Here is a 17281-nt window from a genome sequence, read left to right as displayed (position 1 = left end):
AAGTAAGTAAAAGACTGATTTCGGTTTTGCCATCAATGATAATTCAACAAAAGTTACGAATGGATTGCGAATCGTTCCAAGAAGACGTCTTTGAATTGGTTGAAATGGATTTCAAATCCAAACGATATAGATGATCCTGGCTAATTAATTTCTTCCTAAATTAAATTTACATCATTCGAGTCAGTAGAGTCTGTAAATGTTTATTTCTCGTTTCTCTGTTGTTTTGTTTTTGCTGTTATTACCATTCTATCTGAAGCATGAGTCTGTATTTATTCTACTTGAGTAATGAAGATTCTGTTTGGCTTTTCCAAAAAAAAAAAAAAAAAAAAAAAAAAAAAGTAAAAGACTGATTAAATAAGAGAGGGTGAGAGGCTAAAATCAAGGTTCCAAAGGTCAAAAGTTCCCTTCACAAAGTCATAGTGTCCTCCTTTGAGTGAAAGCTTCTTGTTCACTATTGCGTCCCTCACAAATGGATATGTTAAAAGGTTCCCCAAAGATACATTCACAGCCTCCTGTATTTGTTTGCACACCACATGATATTTGTTCAATAAACATAACTATTGTATTTGATATGGAAACATGTTAACATAATTTGAGCTACTTATAACAGACTGAATCAGTATATCAGTAATTCAGTATTCAGTATGCAAGTCAAATGGTTCAAACATGTTGCATTCCGACTACAATTTACTATGCATTTATAATCATTAACAATATTAATTAAAGTATTAATTCGACTAGGGTATAGTTATGAAAAGTTGGGTAAGGTAATTGAAAGTACCTTTTCACATTTGGTGCATAGATCGGAATAATCGAGATCGCCGAAATCTCCCTTCACCTTGCTCTTGGCAGGCAGACCAATTTTGACCCATTGCTCAATGAAGTCACTGCTCATTCAATATGCACAAAAGAACTTTTAGTAGTACTCTTTTAAATTAAAAATACCCTATAAAACACAGATATTGGTGTCAATGTATTACTAATTGTTCTACAGGAAGTATTCTAGTATGCAGGATTTAAGATAATACGGAGTACATTTGGGCATTTAAGGAAGATCAACGACATTAATTTGCAGCTTTATACATTAAAGTCTAAACTCTCCGAATTTGTTTAAAAATTTTCAAATTATATGTTTGCTAGCATAAACTGTATATATTTTGTTATTAATTTATTTTTAGAGTATAATACAATACAATATACAAATATAATAATGTTTGTGGTAAAGAAAGAATTAGTAAGTTACGAAGCAGTAGTTCCATCTTCAGGGATGGACATGAGTCCTTTGATCCCACCACAACAGCTATGCCCAATCACTACAATATTCTCCACCTGAAATTAATTAATTAATTAAATACAATCAATCAATATTAACAAAACCATTTAATCTACGTACAGCTACATATAGCAAAGGAACATATGTGCAACACTAAAATGGAACTAAAAGTTGCAGTAATTGAAAATTGATCACATCCAGATAGCTGGGAAGACTAATTAAATGTATTCCATAGAAAAATAACACAGTAAAATATACATATTATACATATATATACAGATGGAAGACAAATTGTCAGATTAAGAATGGGTAAGTACAGAAATGGAGCCACACTCAATTATTGTAACCGAAACGTTTAAGAAAGGTTTATTAGCAATGCAATACTATTTTCGTATATAATAAGGTAGTGATTAACAAAAGATGGAATATGTTAAATGTGGACAAAGGAAGCTTTGTGTTATGTTTTACTTTTTTTTTCTTTCTGATAATTTAGTTGTAAAATTGTTAACTCTTACAAGGTTAAGAGATTTGTAAAATGTAGTATGAATAGTATAATGAATTAGAAAGCTATGCCCATCTGACCTCATTAAATGATTAAAGGTCTTGCATTGTGGTATTATTTGCAATTTGAGTGGTGACAATGAAACATCTAAAAAGTCTAAAAGTTTCATAATTGATTAAGATAATGAAGAGTAAACCCACAATCATTTAAATATTCTTTAATCCATAAGTACTCTTTGACTAATGAGCATCTTCTTGAACTCTATGATTGGCATATTCCTCAATCAATTCAATATGGGACTCAAAAGAGACATGTAATAAACCGAGAGTTAGCCAATTGTCTCCCACCTTCACTAAAGGGGTAACCCAACTACCATTACATGTAGAATAAAGTTGGGCATGTTACATAAGGCACATAAATCCCCCTCATTTTTATGCTTCTTTTTTCTAATACTTTTTATCCTCATAAGTCATAACTAGACTAGATTTTTTTTATAAGCCACTTTGATTTTAAGAAAATCATAAGTTTCTCTGTTTAGCTATAACAAATAGATAATATCAAAAAGAAGAGTTATAACACTAATTAAAAGATTACAAAATTCACCTTTAGGTGCATTACTGCATATTCAATTGCAGCCCCAGCTCCTGAGTATTTTATCTGCACATACAAATTTTCAATTAGTCAACTGAGCAATATGCATTTCCGTAGCTACGAAATATACACAATTGGTCTTTCATTTATTCCTTGCATCAAGTTACAATCCGTGCAGTTTGTTGCACAGTATATTTTCGAATTAACTTGTGCCTAAATGTGTTAAATGGACACTTTGAATGAATCCTTAGAACTTTTATATTTTATGCACGATTTATTTTATATACAGTTTTAGAAATTACATTAATAAAAACTGATTCTCTCATTAAGGAAAGAAGGGCATGTGCTGGATAACATGTCAGCAATTATGTTTGAAAGATGCTTATGGATTTGACTTTATTTACATTATAAGTAGAGAGAATTAATAATTAATCAAATAAACTAGAAATAATTTTCCTTTATCTCCTATGATTACAAGCAGATAAAATTTAATTATTATTATTATAAGTATTATAATAATCTGAAATATTACCGTATCATAAGGAGGAACCATGTTAGCAATGTTTCTGACCATGAAGGCTTCACCTGGCTGAAAATCCAGGATGTGTGATGGACAAACTCGAGAATCCGAGCACGCAAATACCAGAAACTGTAATTTGTATAAGTTAAGCAAAAAATTTAGAGCATTAAACAATAAATTTGAGAATCAATTAAGTCTTTATATGTCCAGTTTGTTTATATAATCTATTTAAATGTCTAATAATATAAGCATGTACAAATACTACTGTGGTTATAGGTATCATTTACATGATCAATGGAAGTAATGTTAAAGGCATACACACTAAACTAGTCACAAAAAAATAAATAAAACATAACTCAAGTACATTCTGTTGTAGCAAGATATCTTCCAAAAAATGCAAATACTTCTCAACAGAAGTCTTATACAATGTGGAAACATATAACAGAAGATATGAAGTCAAGGGGTGAAAGTTGTAAATTTGAAAGCTGAAGGACTTCACTGTAGATATGTTTACTTGTTAATAACTTGCTAAGGTGCTGTTAATTAGTTAGCTCATGTATATATCATATGATTACTCAGTGTAATAGTTAGTTGATTCAATTTTAAGAAAATAATTCCACAAAAAAAAAAAAAAAACTCTATTCTTCCATTTCTAATTTCTAATTCATATTAGATGTAAACAAAAGAGTGATTGATATCATTTTGTTAAGATGATATATTACATTGCCAATTGCCGTTAAAGCAAAAAACATACCTTGGGGCTTTGGCCTGTGGCGAGCTCATTAAACAAAGTGGGGTTTGCTCTGCAAATAATAAATAAAAATATAATATTTTAATACTAGTAATAATTAATAAACAAAAATATACAGGGAACTTAATTTACTACTACATCAAATATGCAATCCTGTTACTCTTCTTAAAACTCAAAAGACAAATTGAAGTCAAAGTTGTGGCTGGCACTACACCTAATATCTATGAAAAAATATTGAAGTGGGTGATTATCCATAATTATAATTATAATTATTTTAATAATAAGAAATTTAATTTATGATCATGAAACTATATAACAATTTGCTATCTCTCAGGTGGTTTTAAATTTTATATAAGATAAGATAGAAATAAATAAATAGATAAATTTTAAGTAATAGTATTAACTAAGGACGGTTACAAAATGGAACCAATAATGTAATTTAAAAGTGGCAATTGTACTGTACAGGCTGCCCACTATAAAATATGGAGTAGATTATGTTTGAGAAATGAATTTGTCATGATTTCACCACTCAAACTATGAATAGTACAAACTATGTTATACTAACAAACAAACATACTCATATTTTTCTTTCTTAAAACGAGCGAATCCGTCCCTGATCCTTTCCACCGCGTTAAACTCGCTCGATTCTCCTCCCTCCAACTCCGCTGTGAGCTCCTTGATCTTCGTGGCGACAACTTCGTGAAGCTCATTTTTCTCACTGTGAATAAAACATATCTAAGCGTCGTTTGAAAAATAAAAAATACATACATCTAAAAAACAAAAAAACAGAATCGCATACAATAAGAGGATACTACTAATTACAGTTACGTAAATTTATTAATTAGGAAAGTTTACATTAAATTAAAATATATAAATATCAATAATATATAGATAAACGATCCAATAGGCTTAAGTGATTATCGCCCGATTAGCCTCATAGGAAGCTATTACAAAGTCGTTTCAAAAATCCTATCGAGAAGAGTTCAAAGGATAATCCACAAGGTCATCGGGAAAGAGCAAAGTGCGTTCATGAAAGGTCGTTTCATTCTTGATGGTATACTAGTGGCTAACGAGATGATTGATGAAATTAAAAGACAAAAGAAAAAGTGCATGATCTTCAAGGTTGATTTTGCAAAAGCGTTTGATAGCATCAATTGGGAATTCCTTTTTAAAGTAATGGAAAGAATGGGATTCGGGGTAAAGTGGATAAATTGGATTCGAGCATGCTTAGCATCGGTTTCAATCTCGATCCTAGTAAATGGGTCTCCCACCGAGGAATTCATGGTACAAAAAGGCGTAAGACAAGGCGACCCTCTCTCTCCATATCTATTCATTATTGTGGCGGAGGGATTAAATGTTCTTATTAAGCGAGCCATTCAAAACAGCCTCTTCAAGGGAATAGAAGTCGGCAAAGATAAGATAGTTGTATCACACCTTCAATACGCCGATGACACTATAATATTTGGAGAATGGGGCAAAAGAAACGTCCGAAATGCACTAAATATACTAAAATGCTTTGAAATCTATTCGGGGTTAAAAGTGAATGTTTCAAAAAGTTGTTTATATGGGATTGGGGTTCAAAAATCCATAGTCGAAGATATGGCAAACTCCTATGGATGCCAAGTGGGTTGCCTTCCTTTCTCGTATCTCGGGTTGCCTATCGGGAAGAAGATGAACAACATTCGAGATTGGGAACCTTTTATTGAAAAAATCCATTCAAGACTAGGAGATTGGAAAGCGAAAATGATGTCATTTGGAGGTCGTCTAACCCTCATCAAATCGGTCCTCAGTAGCCTTCCATTATACGCCTTCTCCCTATTCCGTGCTCCAACGTGCGTCATCAACATGCTCGAAGGTTTGCGTCGAAATTTTTTTTGGGGCGGGACGGGTGATAACACAAAAATATCTTGGGTCAAATGGGATACCATTCTACTTCCTTATGAGGGCGGGAGGTTAAATATCGGGTCTCTTAAAGCAAAAAACATGGCTCTTTTAGGAAAATGGTGGTGGCGATTTCAAAACGAAAAGAATGCTTTTTGGGTCAAAATAATCACAAGCATATACGGGCGGGATGGAGGTTTGGTTTTAACTCTCCAAAATAATTCGGGATGGGGTGTTACTTGGAACAACATCCGAAAAGCTGGTTACTGTATCAATAACTTGAATATCGATTTTACTAATTCATTCGAAAGGGTACTGTGCAAAGGAGATTCCGCATGTTTTTGGTCAGACAGGTGGCTCAATGGCTTTATCCTCAAGGAGAAATTTAAAAGATTATACAGGTTAGAAAGTGAAAAGGAGGCGCTGGTCATGAATCGGGTCAACAAACACGAAACAGGAATTCGCCTCAGTTGGAATTGGATAAGAGAACCGACAGGTAGGACGTAAACGGAGTACAATGAACTCACGAACCTGCTACAAAGCTTTGCTTTCGGTACTGGGGAAAAAGACAGTTGGAAGTGGAATCTACAACCGAATGGAGAATTCTCAACGTGTATCCTCTCGAAATTAATTGACGACAAGCTTTCACAAAATGCATCTCCACAAACAGAAACAGTTCGACTTCCGATCATTCCACAAAAAATAGGAGTTTTCATTTGGCGGGTCAAACAACGACGTATCCCGGTGAGAGTTGAACTAGACAAAAGGGGCGTAGACCTTGATTCAGTGCGTTGTCCGGTATGTGACAATGATGTGGAAACCGTTGAGCACGTTTTCATCCACTGCCCATTTGCGAAAGACCTATGGCTTCGTGTCTTTCGATGGTGGAACATCCGACGTCCTGTTTACTCGCAGCTCGAAGAACTCTTCCATGGGGTTATCGATTCAACACACCCCAACAAAACCTCCACACTATGGCAAGCAATTGAATGGGTGTGCGGGTATTTGATTTGGCGCAATAGAAACCTCATTCTATTCCAAAGAAAAAAAGGAAACGGCCCCATGACCCTCAACGAAGTCCAAATAAAGTCGTTCGAGTGGATTTCGAGAAGATCAAAGAAAAAAGCGTTAGATTGGAGCAAATGGCTGATCAACCCTGGCATCTTTGAAGACCATGGATAACTCATTTAGACAGCAATTCATCTGTTTTCCTGTTTATTTTTTCCATTTTCCCCAATCTGTTTCGATCCATAGTAGTCTAGTATTAAATTTCCTGTAACAAACATGTTTCTCACATGCTTTGCTTTGTATCATCTTTTACTCTAATGAAATTTGGCTTTTCAAAAAAAAAGATAAACGATTTTAGTAATACGGAGTAACTCCGTAAATCAATCACCAGAGATAAACTTGCAATAAACAATAGAAATGGGACCCCCAAAATGTCTCTCCTCTGACGACAGTTATAATAATTAAATATTTAAGGTGATATTTCAAAGCATTTAATCAAAATCACTAATTAACTATTAACTAGTACTCGTAATACGAAGTTTCTAAAACCTTCAATTCTGATCGCGTTTTTCCGGAGTTATTGAATATGAATAAAATAATCGGCCGGCGATCGCTATCAACCAATCCAAATAGACTTATTGTTTCACTCGTATATACATATACATATATATACACGTATATACATACATATAGATATAGATATATGTAATTATAGTTACCTGAGAAGCTTTTTCAGTCCATCAATGGCGTCATCAAATGAATAACTGTCCATATCTTCTACAACCTGAAAAATCATCAAATTCTATCAAATTAGTATATATATTTTTTTAGAAATGCAAAATCAATCATTCGTTCAAATTAGAACACAAATAACATATAAATCACGTTCAATTACATATCAACAAGTCCGATCAGATACGATATCACGATCATAATCATATCGTTCTGGTTCAGCTGATGAATATATTGTGATCGATGAATGATCGGAAGAAATTTTAATACGATAGAATAGAATAGATTATTAAAAGGTTAATAATGATGAGTAATTAATGAAAAATAGTAAAAATTGAATGAAATTCAGCGAAATAATTTAATGACCATGGTGTAGTCATAAACCTTTTGTAAATGGTGGTGATTGGGGTTTTGAAGCTGGCTGATTAAAAGGAGAAAGGAGGTGTATCAGGTAGAACACGTTTGTATGATTATAAAGGTGGGGGCTACTAGTATTTTTTATATTTATAGCATACTAACTTAACCATAGTTAAACTTTTTAATTATTTTTTAGTCTTTTTTCTGTAATGAAAATTTATTTTTATTATTATTATGAAATGATGATATTTTGATAAATAAAGTAGCATTGGGATTGGTTGGGAATGAAATGTCTATTTCGTGTTTGGAGAAAAGGAGAAAAATAAACAGAAATATTAAAATTAAAAAACGCGAATATTAAAGAGGACCGATACGAGTAGTAGTGTTCGGTTTTTAGCCAATAAAAGGAGAGACTAGTCTTGTAATTAGTAGATAGGATAATGATGACGTAGGGTTTTGGCCCAATTAGGGTCTACGCAATTAACTTGGGCCCCAAGTCAAGTAACCCTAATTTCCATCTATAAATATGGGCAAAACCTACATCAAGTTCACAATCTCCCAATCGCATACATCTCATACGGTCATTCGATCACACCGCAACTCCTCCACCACCGCAAGTCCGCAACGCATACGGCAGTTCTCGCCGGATCTTCTCCACGATCGTCTTCACGATCGCAACACTAGGGTTTTTACCTACGGGTCTTGTAGGGTTTTTTCTCCCTTTGCCGTCGATAGGGTCCGACTATCGACCGGCGGGCAATTCGTTGGCCACCCTCCCGAGATCATCATCTCGGGTACGGGTTATTCACGGTAACCGGACCGGAGATCAACGACGTTGACGCCTAAAAAAACCCTTTCACATTGCTGTTCGTGTGTGGGTTTTCCCTTGGAAAAAATATGCATGAACAATTGGCGCCCACCGCGGGGCACGATGCATTATGTCTCGTGTTTCTACCGTCTATCGTTCGGTTTGAGAAGGTTTGTCTGTTCTTATTGAGCTTTTAATTCGTTATATGCGGTTTAAGTACATGAATATTTAGCGCAGATGTTCGCGCGCTTGCGCAACTGTCCACACGCTTTTGTCCAGGTTACGCACGCTTTGCGCACAGTTGTCCGCGACTTTAGACGCAATGATCATGCATATTTTAACCGTGGAGTTTAATATGCCTGCTCAATACGTAAAGAGGGGTTTAAGGATCTTAGAACGTGGCTCTCCGGTCCGGCTACCGTGAATAACCCTGGCCGACATGATGATGTCGGCGGGGTGGCCAAGTGATTAAGTCCACCTTCGATAGCGGTCGCTGATCGGAAGGCCCCAAATAAGGTCGTAGGTACTAGCTTACAAAAGACTAACCTGTTAACCTTGAAAAGATGCTGAATGATGCTGTTTTACGTAATGTGTATCGTATGCGATGGTTACGTAATGTGCTGTGTTTGGTGAATGATGATTAGGGTTTGTATTTATAGGCAAACCCTAATTCTAGAACCGTCCCAGATCATGATAATCTCATCCATAACTGACTCCCCCGAATCACGGATATAATTATGGAAAATATATTTACTTGACAGCTAAGCAACCGCCGTACCGGGAACAAAGGCATTCGCACGCCGCATACCGCACACAAGAACACGCATACGCACAATAGTGATTGTCCGCATACATTTGCGGTGCGCCTGCGGGTTGCGGTATCATTATGTCCCCCCAGTTTGATGTTATATGGCGCGAGGCGTATGATATCAAACTATTAAGCGAAAGAAAAAACAAGAAAACGGCTAGCATTTAATATTCCGCGTGCGCCTCGATGCCATTAAATGCCTGTCACAATCGCAGAAGCCCATTCGGCGGACATGACATAAAGTGGCAATGTGTCAGGCGCGTGCCAACCACGCGCGCACATGTAATCATACCCAACTGGCATCCACGCGCACAAATAAAGTGCTGACCGTCGATTGCATAACACGTGTACAGCCACGATCACACCACTCCATCCAATCTACCCTATAAATACTCCATTTCGCAGCTTATTTCCACTTCCCTGCTTCAAGCTTCCTCGTTACGCTGCCAATTTGAATTCCGATCAAAAATCGAACATTCCGGCCACCATTTAAAGGTTAGTATTCATCCGATTACTCCTAGAAAATGACTAAAGCTAACGAGACGTATGTAGATAGCGTAGAGTCTGTTATAGAGCAGAAGCACATAGATTACTTAGTGAAACAGTATCCTCCCTTAGCCAAGTACAATCCGGTGCCACCCCTACCCCATCAGCGTGCTCACGAGCCACCGGAGAAGAAAGTGGCCATCTATGAACATGCGTTCAAGCATGGTAACTTTAGGGTTCCTCCCTCTGACTTCTTCTTAGGCGTATTAGATCACTTCAGAGTGGGATTAGGGCAACTGCACCCGTATGCCATAGGCAAAATAGTTCTTTTTGAAATGTGGTGCGCCGCAATCGACAGGGTACCGTTGGTTAAAGTTTTCTGTCATCTATACCGCCTAGCCAATCACCACAAATCCTGGTTCACCTTCTTCGCCCGACAAAATTTCACCAAAACCCCAAAGTCGAATGCGGGTAACTGGAAAGAATCTTTCTTTTTCATTGACCAAACTGTAGTTGGTACCGCTTTTCCGCAAACGCTTATATGGTGCGAGAAGGTGGAAAAGGATGTGAACAAAACCCCGGTCCTTGATGACGAGGAAACAAAGCTGTTAGCGGAGTGCGCTAACGCACAGCTGGTGCACCGGTCATACGGGAACGTGATGTTGCGGCTAGGGAAGATATCCGCACACTGGCCATGGGAGGATGTGCGTCCAGCCATAGTCGGACCGGATGGAAAGGGTAGGAATAGTATAATCACGTACTAACAACAGTTTGCTATTTATGTGTTCTAACGCATGCGTGCATGTTTGCAGAGATGAAGATGAAGAGAGTACTGACTGCGGAGGAGATTGCGGGCATCGCCTTCCGCAAACAGAATGTGAACCAACCGTTGGAGCAGGAGAAGACTGGCGAGAATGCACCTGCCACCTCCGGCAATAAGCGCAAGGCCGCCGAAGCCTCCCAATCCCAACAGAAGAAGAAGAAACTCACTCCCAAACAGAGGGAGGACAAGCGGAACGATAACTTCGTTCCCATCGAACCCCGTTCTGCGGATCTACCTCCCCCATCTGGTAAGAGTTCAGCTTTCGCGCATACCGCACATTTAAGTTTGCATTTATATAACCACTTATTAATACGCAGGGCATGCGGAATAAACTCATCACACCCCACCGCGGGTCAATCCGGACCTCGAAGCTACTGCCGAGTCAAAGGATAAGACGATACACCTGGACTCCGAGTCCACACCAACCCCGCCACACGGTAACTTTCGATTGGCAAACCTGGCGCAACTCACCCAGTTATCGGCGGAAAACGCCGCAGAGCAGTCCGCCTTCCTCTAACAAATCTTCCCGGCTGAGTTCCGCAACCAACTAGCCGCACTGCCTTTTAATCAGGCGCTCAACGCCTTCGTCCAAAACGGCCTTGTCTTTTTTGGCATGGTTGCAGATCAAGCCTGCCGTTCGACTAACTTGTATCAAGTGGCCTTGCGGAAAGAAACAGAGCCAGGGCTGCTGCAAGCGGGGGTTGATCAGGTGAAGAAAGACAGGGACGCCGCAGAAGAAGCACGCAAGGCGGTGGAGTTAACCGCGGCAGAAACCAAAACTGCACTGATTGAAGAGAGAAAGAAAAACCGCGAGCTGGTTGGTGCAGTTGACCAGTCCAAGGGGGAGGCGGAGCGTCTTCGGGTGGAGCTGGAAAGGGTGACGAGGGAAAGGGATGAAGCGGTAACCAACCGCGAGCTGGCAGAGGCGGACCTGGCGAAGCTGCGCACTGCACTCCCCACCATTGCCCAAAAGGTGATGGATTCTGGGCCAGTTACCGATAAGTTCAATGCCTATGTTGACGCGGTGAAAGACCACGAAGTCAACAAGGCAATCTTAGAGGTGATTCAAGCCTGCAGCCTCACACCACCGTACCCTGGCGCTGTGCAGAAGAAATTGAAGGAGGGTACGGCTGCGGCATTGCTGGAAGCGGAGAATGCTACCACCACCATTCCTATCCCTCTAATTGATGCGTTTGCGGCGGACCCAAACATGCCGATTGATGGGTTTCTCAAGGAGGATTTTTAGTTTGTGCTTGTGATGGTTTGCGCCGTAAGTCCTATGCTTAGGCAGGCAATTGTAAATGTATTTTTGAGCCCTAAGTCCCGTGTCGGGCAGGCATTTGAAACAATTACCACTTATGTAATAACTTAATTCAATGTATATGTATCTTACTGTTATGCATGCGTAGTTGGTTTGTTTATATATCGCGAATCAAAACAAAAGGTGAACCGCATGCCCATGCGCATAGTTAACCAAAACTCATGCGTATGCGGGTATTACTGCGTAAAATAAACCAATACTTTAACAATTACCCTTTAATAATTTAGACTCGAAAGCTACTGCGTTATCGCTTTGTCATGTACTAGAGGTGCACTATAGCTGTATGGTAAGCAACGCAACTAAAAACAAGCCAATGTTTTTATGCTTTGAGTTCCTCAAGCAAACCAATGCGAGAGTAATTACGCACAAGCAAACCAATGCTTGTAATTTTTTAAGTCGACTTTGCAGCCATCTAGTCTGCGTGGCGCTTGGCTAGGGGAAAACCAATTCCCTTTACCTGCCGTTAGCGTCTAGCCTTGTAACCAAACAGGCTTCTGCCGCACGGGGGCTAGAGGACACCCCTTAAGTAGGCAGGAACCGCATACAAAAAAGACTTAAACAACAAAAGTATGCGCGAGTAAATATTTAATTGGCATTAATCACAATTACAACCGCGACACATCCAAACGGACGGAAAATACATAGAAAAAATAATGTGCTACAATAAACTGGAGTGATCAGGTCCACCTAGCTACATATAACATTTTTTCAATAACGTCGCATGCCAAGTGCGTTTCACAGGTTTTCCATCTAATGTCTCGAGATGGTACGCCCCGGTATTGCTTGCCTTCACTACCCTGTATGGACCTTCCCAACGGGGGCCCAGTTTCCCAGTATCCTCCGCATGACTTGCTTCGTTCTGACGCCAAACCAAGTCACCGCACTTGTAAGAGCGCGAACGCACACGCTGATTATAGTACTTTGCAATTTTTTGCTTGTTATTTGCTTCGTTGACAGCCGCAGAGAGTCTGCGTTCTTCCAGCAAATTAAGATTTTCCCGCAAAGCTTCAGAGTTATTTTGCTCATCAAAATTTTGTATGCGGAACGTTGGTACCCCAATTTCTGCGGGTACAACAGCTTCTGATCCATAGACCAAACTGAATGGGGTCTCACCAGTGCTTGCTTTGGGTGTTGTTCTATGTGCCCATAAAACCTTCGGTAGTTCATCCACCCAACCAACGCGACCATGACCCAACCTAGCTTTGATTCCAGCTACTATATCCCAGTTGGTGACTTCGCACTGGCCATTCGCCTGCGGATGCGCAACAGATGTAAAAGTTTGCTTAATATTAAGCTCCGCGCACCAGCTGCGAAAAGGGTCACCCGCGAACTGCGTACCGTTATCGCTAACAATTTCGTTTGGTATACCAAATCGACAGACGATGTCTTCCCATACAAAATTTCGCACCCTTTTTCCTGAGATTGCTGCCAGCGGTCTCGCTTCTACCCACTTTGTGAAATAGTCGATTGCAACAATCAAGAATTTGATGTTTCCTGCGTGTGCAGAATGTGCGTAAGGTACTGATGTGAGTAACATGTTTAGAAAATAAATGATAAAATTACCTCGGCCTTTTGGGAATGGTCCGACTATGTCGATTGCCCATTTACAGAATGGCCACGGTGAGGAGACTGGTATCATTGGATGCGCAGGTGCTCTGCTAATAGGTGCATGTATTTGGCATGATTCACATTGCTTAACTATGCGCGCAGTATCCGCGTACATGGTGGGCCAATAATATCCTAGCCGCATTATTTTTGACACAATGGACCTGTGCCCCGAATGGAGTGCGCATGCACCCTCATGCACCTCGCGTACAACTTCCTCCGCCTCTTTCGGCCCAATGCACCTTAAGTGCGGTCCCAAATAATTCTTTCGATATAGGACGTTACCCTCAAGGGCATACAGCGGTGCCTTAACGCGGACTTTCTTTGCGTCAGCGGAATCTGCAGGAGAAGTGCCATCCCGCAGAAAAGCCACGATGGGCGTCATCCATGTTGAGCTTGATTCCTCAACTGGTGCCACTAAAGGCATCATAACAATGGATTTCGCATTGAGTTCTTCTATTAGAACTTTCTTTCCCATATGATCAAAAGCCAAGGCAGCCAGTTTGCTTAGCGCATCCGCTTTCTTATTTTGACCCCGCATTACGTGGGAGATTTGAAAAGCTTCAAACTGGTCAGCGAGGTTGTGAACAAGCGATAGATATTGCTGCATGGCTATGTCATGCGCTTCGAAATCTCCGCTGACTTGACTGCATACTAGCTTTGAATCCACATAAGCGTGCAAAATTTTAACAACTAACCTATGCGCAATGCGCATACCTGCTAACAGAGCCTCATACTCTGCTTCGATGTTTGTAACAGCAAAATTAAACCGCAGTGCGTATGTATGCTCTTCGCCATCCGGGCCTGTTAAAATTACACCGGCACCTGCACCAGATGCGCTGCATGCACCATCGGTGTACAATTCCCATGGTGACAAAGTTGGTGCAGGTGGATCCTGATGTTCTGCTGATGCCTCGACCTCCGCAGGTAATTCTGCTAGGTAATCAGCAAGTATTTGACCCTTAACCGCACTGCGCGAAGAAAAATTTATTTCATGTTCACCTAATTCAACTGCCCACTTAGCCATTCGGCCAGAAATCTCAGGCTTGTACAACACCTGAAAGAAAAATGATTGCGTTAGTCAATGCGGTAACCCCGGTCATTTCCGCAAAGTAGGCGTTTACCAACCTGTTTGATTGGTTGATCAGTTAGAACCACGATTGGATGTGCTTGAAAATATCGGCGCAAACGCCGAGCCGTATGGACCAGCGCATATACAAGCTTTTCTATTGGTGAGTAGTTTACTTCGCTTGATGTCAGCATCTTGCTTACGAAGTAGACCGGCATTTGCGTCTTTCCGCGATCTGCGATGAGGACTGAGCTGACAGCTTCCTTCGATGCCGCGAGGTACAGCGTTAGCGTTTCTCCTGATACTGGCGCAGTAAGTGTTGGTAATTCTGCAAGCACCTTTTTCATCTCCTGAAAGGCTGATTCCGCTTCCTGAGTCCATACGAAGTCTTTTTTCTTCAAACAATTTTTCAAAGTATTGAAGAATGGCAACTGTCGTTCTGCGGCTTTCGACAGAAACCGTGTGATAGCCGCAAGCTTCCCCGTTAGACTCTGCACATCTTTCTTTGTCTTCGGAGATGGCAAATTATCAATGGCCTCAATCTTTTTGGGATTGGCCTTGATACCCCGCGCTGTCACCACATGACCTAAAAACTTGCCTTCCTCTTCCCCAAAACTACATTTTAGCGGGTTAAGCTTCATGTTGATCCTGCGCAGAGATGCAAACGTTTCCAGGATGTCTGCGAGCATCTCTTCTTCGGTGTTACTTTTAATTACCAAGTCATCGACGTACGCTTCAAGATTTCTACCGATTTGGTGCTTGAATGCTGCATCAATTACACGCTGATAGGTCGCGCCAGCATTCTTTAAACCGAAAGGCATCTTCGTGTAACAATAAATACCCTGCGGCGTATGAAAAGCAGTCTTGTCCTCATCCTCCGCAGCCATTAAGATTTGGTGATAACCCTTGTACGCGTCCAGAAAACACTTGTACCTAAATCCCGATAGTGATTCTACCTTCCAGTCTATCTCCGGGAGAGGGTAATTGTCCTTGGGACATGCCTTATTGATATCTTTGAAATCAACGCACATCCTCCAGTTACCGTCAGCCTTTTTTACCAACACAGGATTTGTAACCCATGTCTGATAACGCACTTCCCGCAGAATGCCTGCTTTGACAAGGCTGTCCACCTCTGCGCACAACCAATCACTGCGGTCTAGGGCCATATGCCGCTTCTTTTGCCTAACGGGTGTCAATGATGGATTAACGTTTAACTTATGCTCCGCAATATCCCGCGGAACCCCTGTCATGTCTGACTCGCACCATGCGAAAATATCTGCGTTAGCTGACAGTATTCCATGCAACTTGCCCTTCGTTTCGGCTGACAAGCCTGCGCCGATTTTAATTCGCTTATCCGGATGCAAGCGATTTGCTATTACTGCACAGTTTGCAAGTTGCTCTCCTACGCTAGGAGCGCTTACAGACGCGACAGAGCCACACAGCTCGGTTGCTTGATGTGACGCAACTGTGGCAACGCCTCCTACTATGGGAAACTTAATCAAACCATGCACTACCGATGGGATAATGTTAAAACGCCGTATAAAGTTTCTCCCTAGCAGTGCATTATATCGTGAAGTTGAACGAACCACATAAAAATCGACCAATTCACGCCTGATCATCTGCGGGTTCCTGTCATCCGCAAGCTCTATCATTAATTCTATTCGGCCTAGCGGCCACGAGTTTTCTCCAGAGAACCCTGATAGCGTAATATCAGGCTGACGTAACTGCGCTTTGACTTCTGCCGGAAGGAAACGATAACAATGCTCATACATAATATCGACACCGCTGCCAGTGTCAACATGCATGCGCTTAACCTGGATTCCGCAATCGGGGATGCTACACTTGATGATAATGGGCTCATTAATAGAATCAATTGACATTACAGGAGGGAAAGTGATCGGGAGAAGCTCCCAATCCTGATGATCGTTGTACTTTCTCCGCTGGCTGATTTTCTCTGCGTCAACCATGTTAATGGTTAAGTCGGCATTTTTCGCTTTGTCAACTTTCTGCCACGCGAAAGTCTTAGACTTCGAAGCCTCTTCTGCGGCCTTTCCCTTGTCCTTTTTAGGTGGTTTTAGATGATCCAATTTGCCCGCGCGAAGCGCTTCCAGAACCCGTTCCATCAAGTTTTTACACCGATTGGTGTCGTGACCATAATCGTCATGAAATTCACAATACTTTGTTTTGTCCCGCTTGCCAAATTCTGTAAGCGGAGTTGGAACCGCGAAGGTCGCGCATACTGGCTCCGTTGCTAAAATTTCCTTGGGCGTTTTGGACAAACTTTTGAGTAGCGCATAGTTCTGATTATTGATGCCGCGCTGATTATTGTTTCGATAATTTCCACTTGATTTCCCTTTATCATTCCTGATAGGACCACCGCTAGGATACCTTCCGCGAGAGTTGTTACCACGATTTTGATCGCGCGAACGATCATCATCGTCCTTCCTCTCGTTGCGTGTGCTAGCTGTTGGAATGTCATTATCTTCGCCACTCCGCATATAGTCGTGGCATTCATTAAGCGCCTCAGCATAAGTTGTTGGGACTGTATGGCGCAGACGCCTTACCAGTGTTGGATGACGTTCTGAGTTTATACCATGTATGAGTCCGGAAATCTGTTGCTCTGGTTTGAGATCTGGTATACGCAGGCACTCATTAGTATACCTTGTGAGAAATTCACCCAAAGATTCCTTGGACTTCTGCACGATGTCATGGCATTCAATGTGAGTGCGCTTGCGTGGTCTCTGAT

At 40.7% G+C, this 17281-nt stretch overlaps 1 protein-coding gene across 2 annotated transcripts; it reads right to left on the bottom strand.

Annotated features, from left to right (window-relative positions):
* Nucleotides 1-309: 309 nt before the first annotated feature.
* LOC139897652 (carbonic anhydrase 2-like) lies at nucleotides 310-7730 on the bottom strand. 2 transcript variants are annotated; one of them, XM_071880346.1, is made up of 9 exons: nucleotides 7643-7730; nucleotides 7246-7310; nucleotides 4215-4355; nucleotides 3641-3689; nucleotides 2899-3015; nucleotides 2379-2432; nucleotides 1244-1329; nucleotides 782-887; nucleotides 310-512 (listed from the first exon to the last, which is right to left on the bottom strand). In XM_071880346.1, exons 2-9 carry the CDS (start codon nucleotides 7296-7298, stop codon nucleotides 351-353), a joined length of 768 nt encoding a protein of 255 aa, XP_071736447.1. In that variant the 5' UTR covers nucleotides 7299-7310; nucleotides 7643-7730; the 3' UTR covers nucleotides 310-350. The 2 variants fall into 2 exon arrangements, with proteins under 2 accessions (XP_071736447.1, XP_071736448.1); XM_071880347.1 differs by lacking the exon at nucleotides 7643-7730 and adding an exon at nucleotides 7422-7533.
* Nucleotides 7731-17281: the final 9551 nt, after the last annotated feature.

Source organism: Rutidosis leptorrhynchoides, chromosome 3 (genome assembly GCF_046630445.1).
Source record: "Rutidosis leptorrhynchoides isolate AG116_Rl617_1_P2 chromosome 3, CSIRO_AGI_Rlap_v1, whole genome shotgun sequence".
NCBI lineage: Eukaryota > Viridiplantae > Streptophyta > Magnoliopsida > Asterales > Asteraceae > Rutidosis > Rutidosis leptorrhynchoides.
Note: the sequence above shows the minus strand (reverse complement) of the source record. Positions and strands in the feature narration are given on the sequence as shown.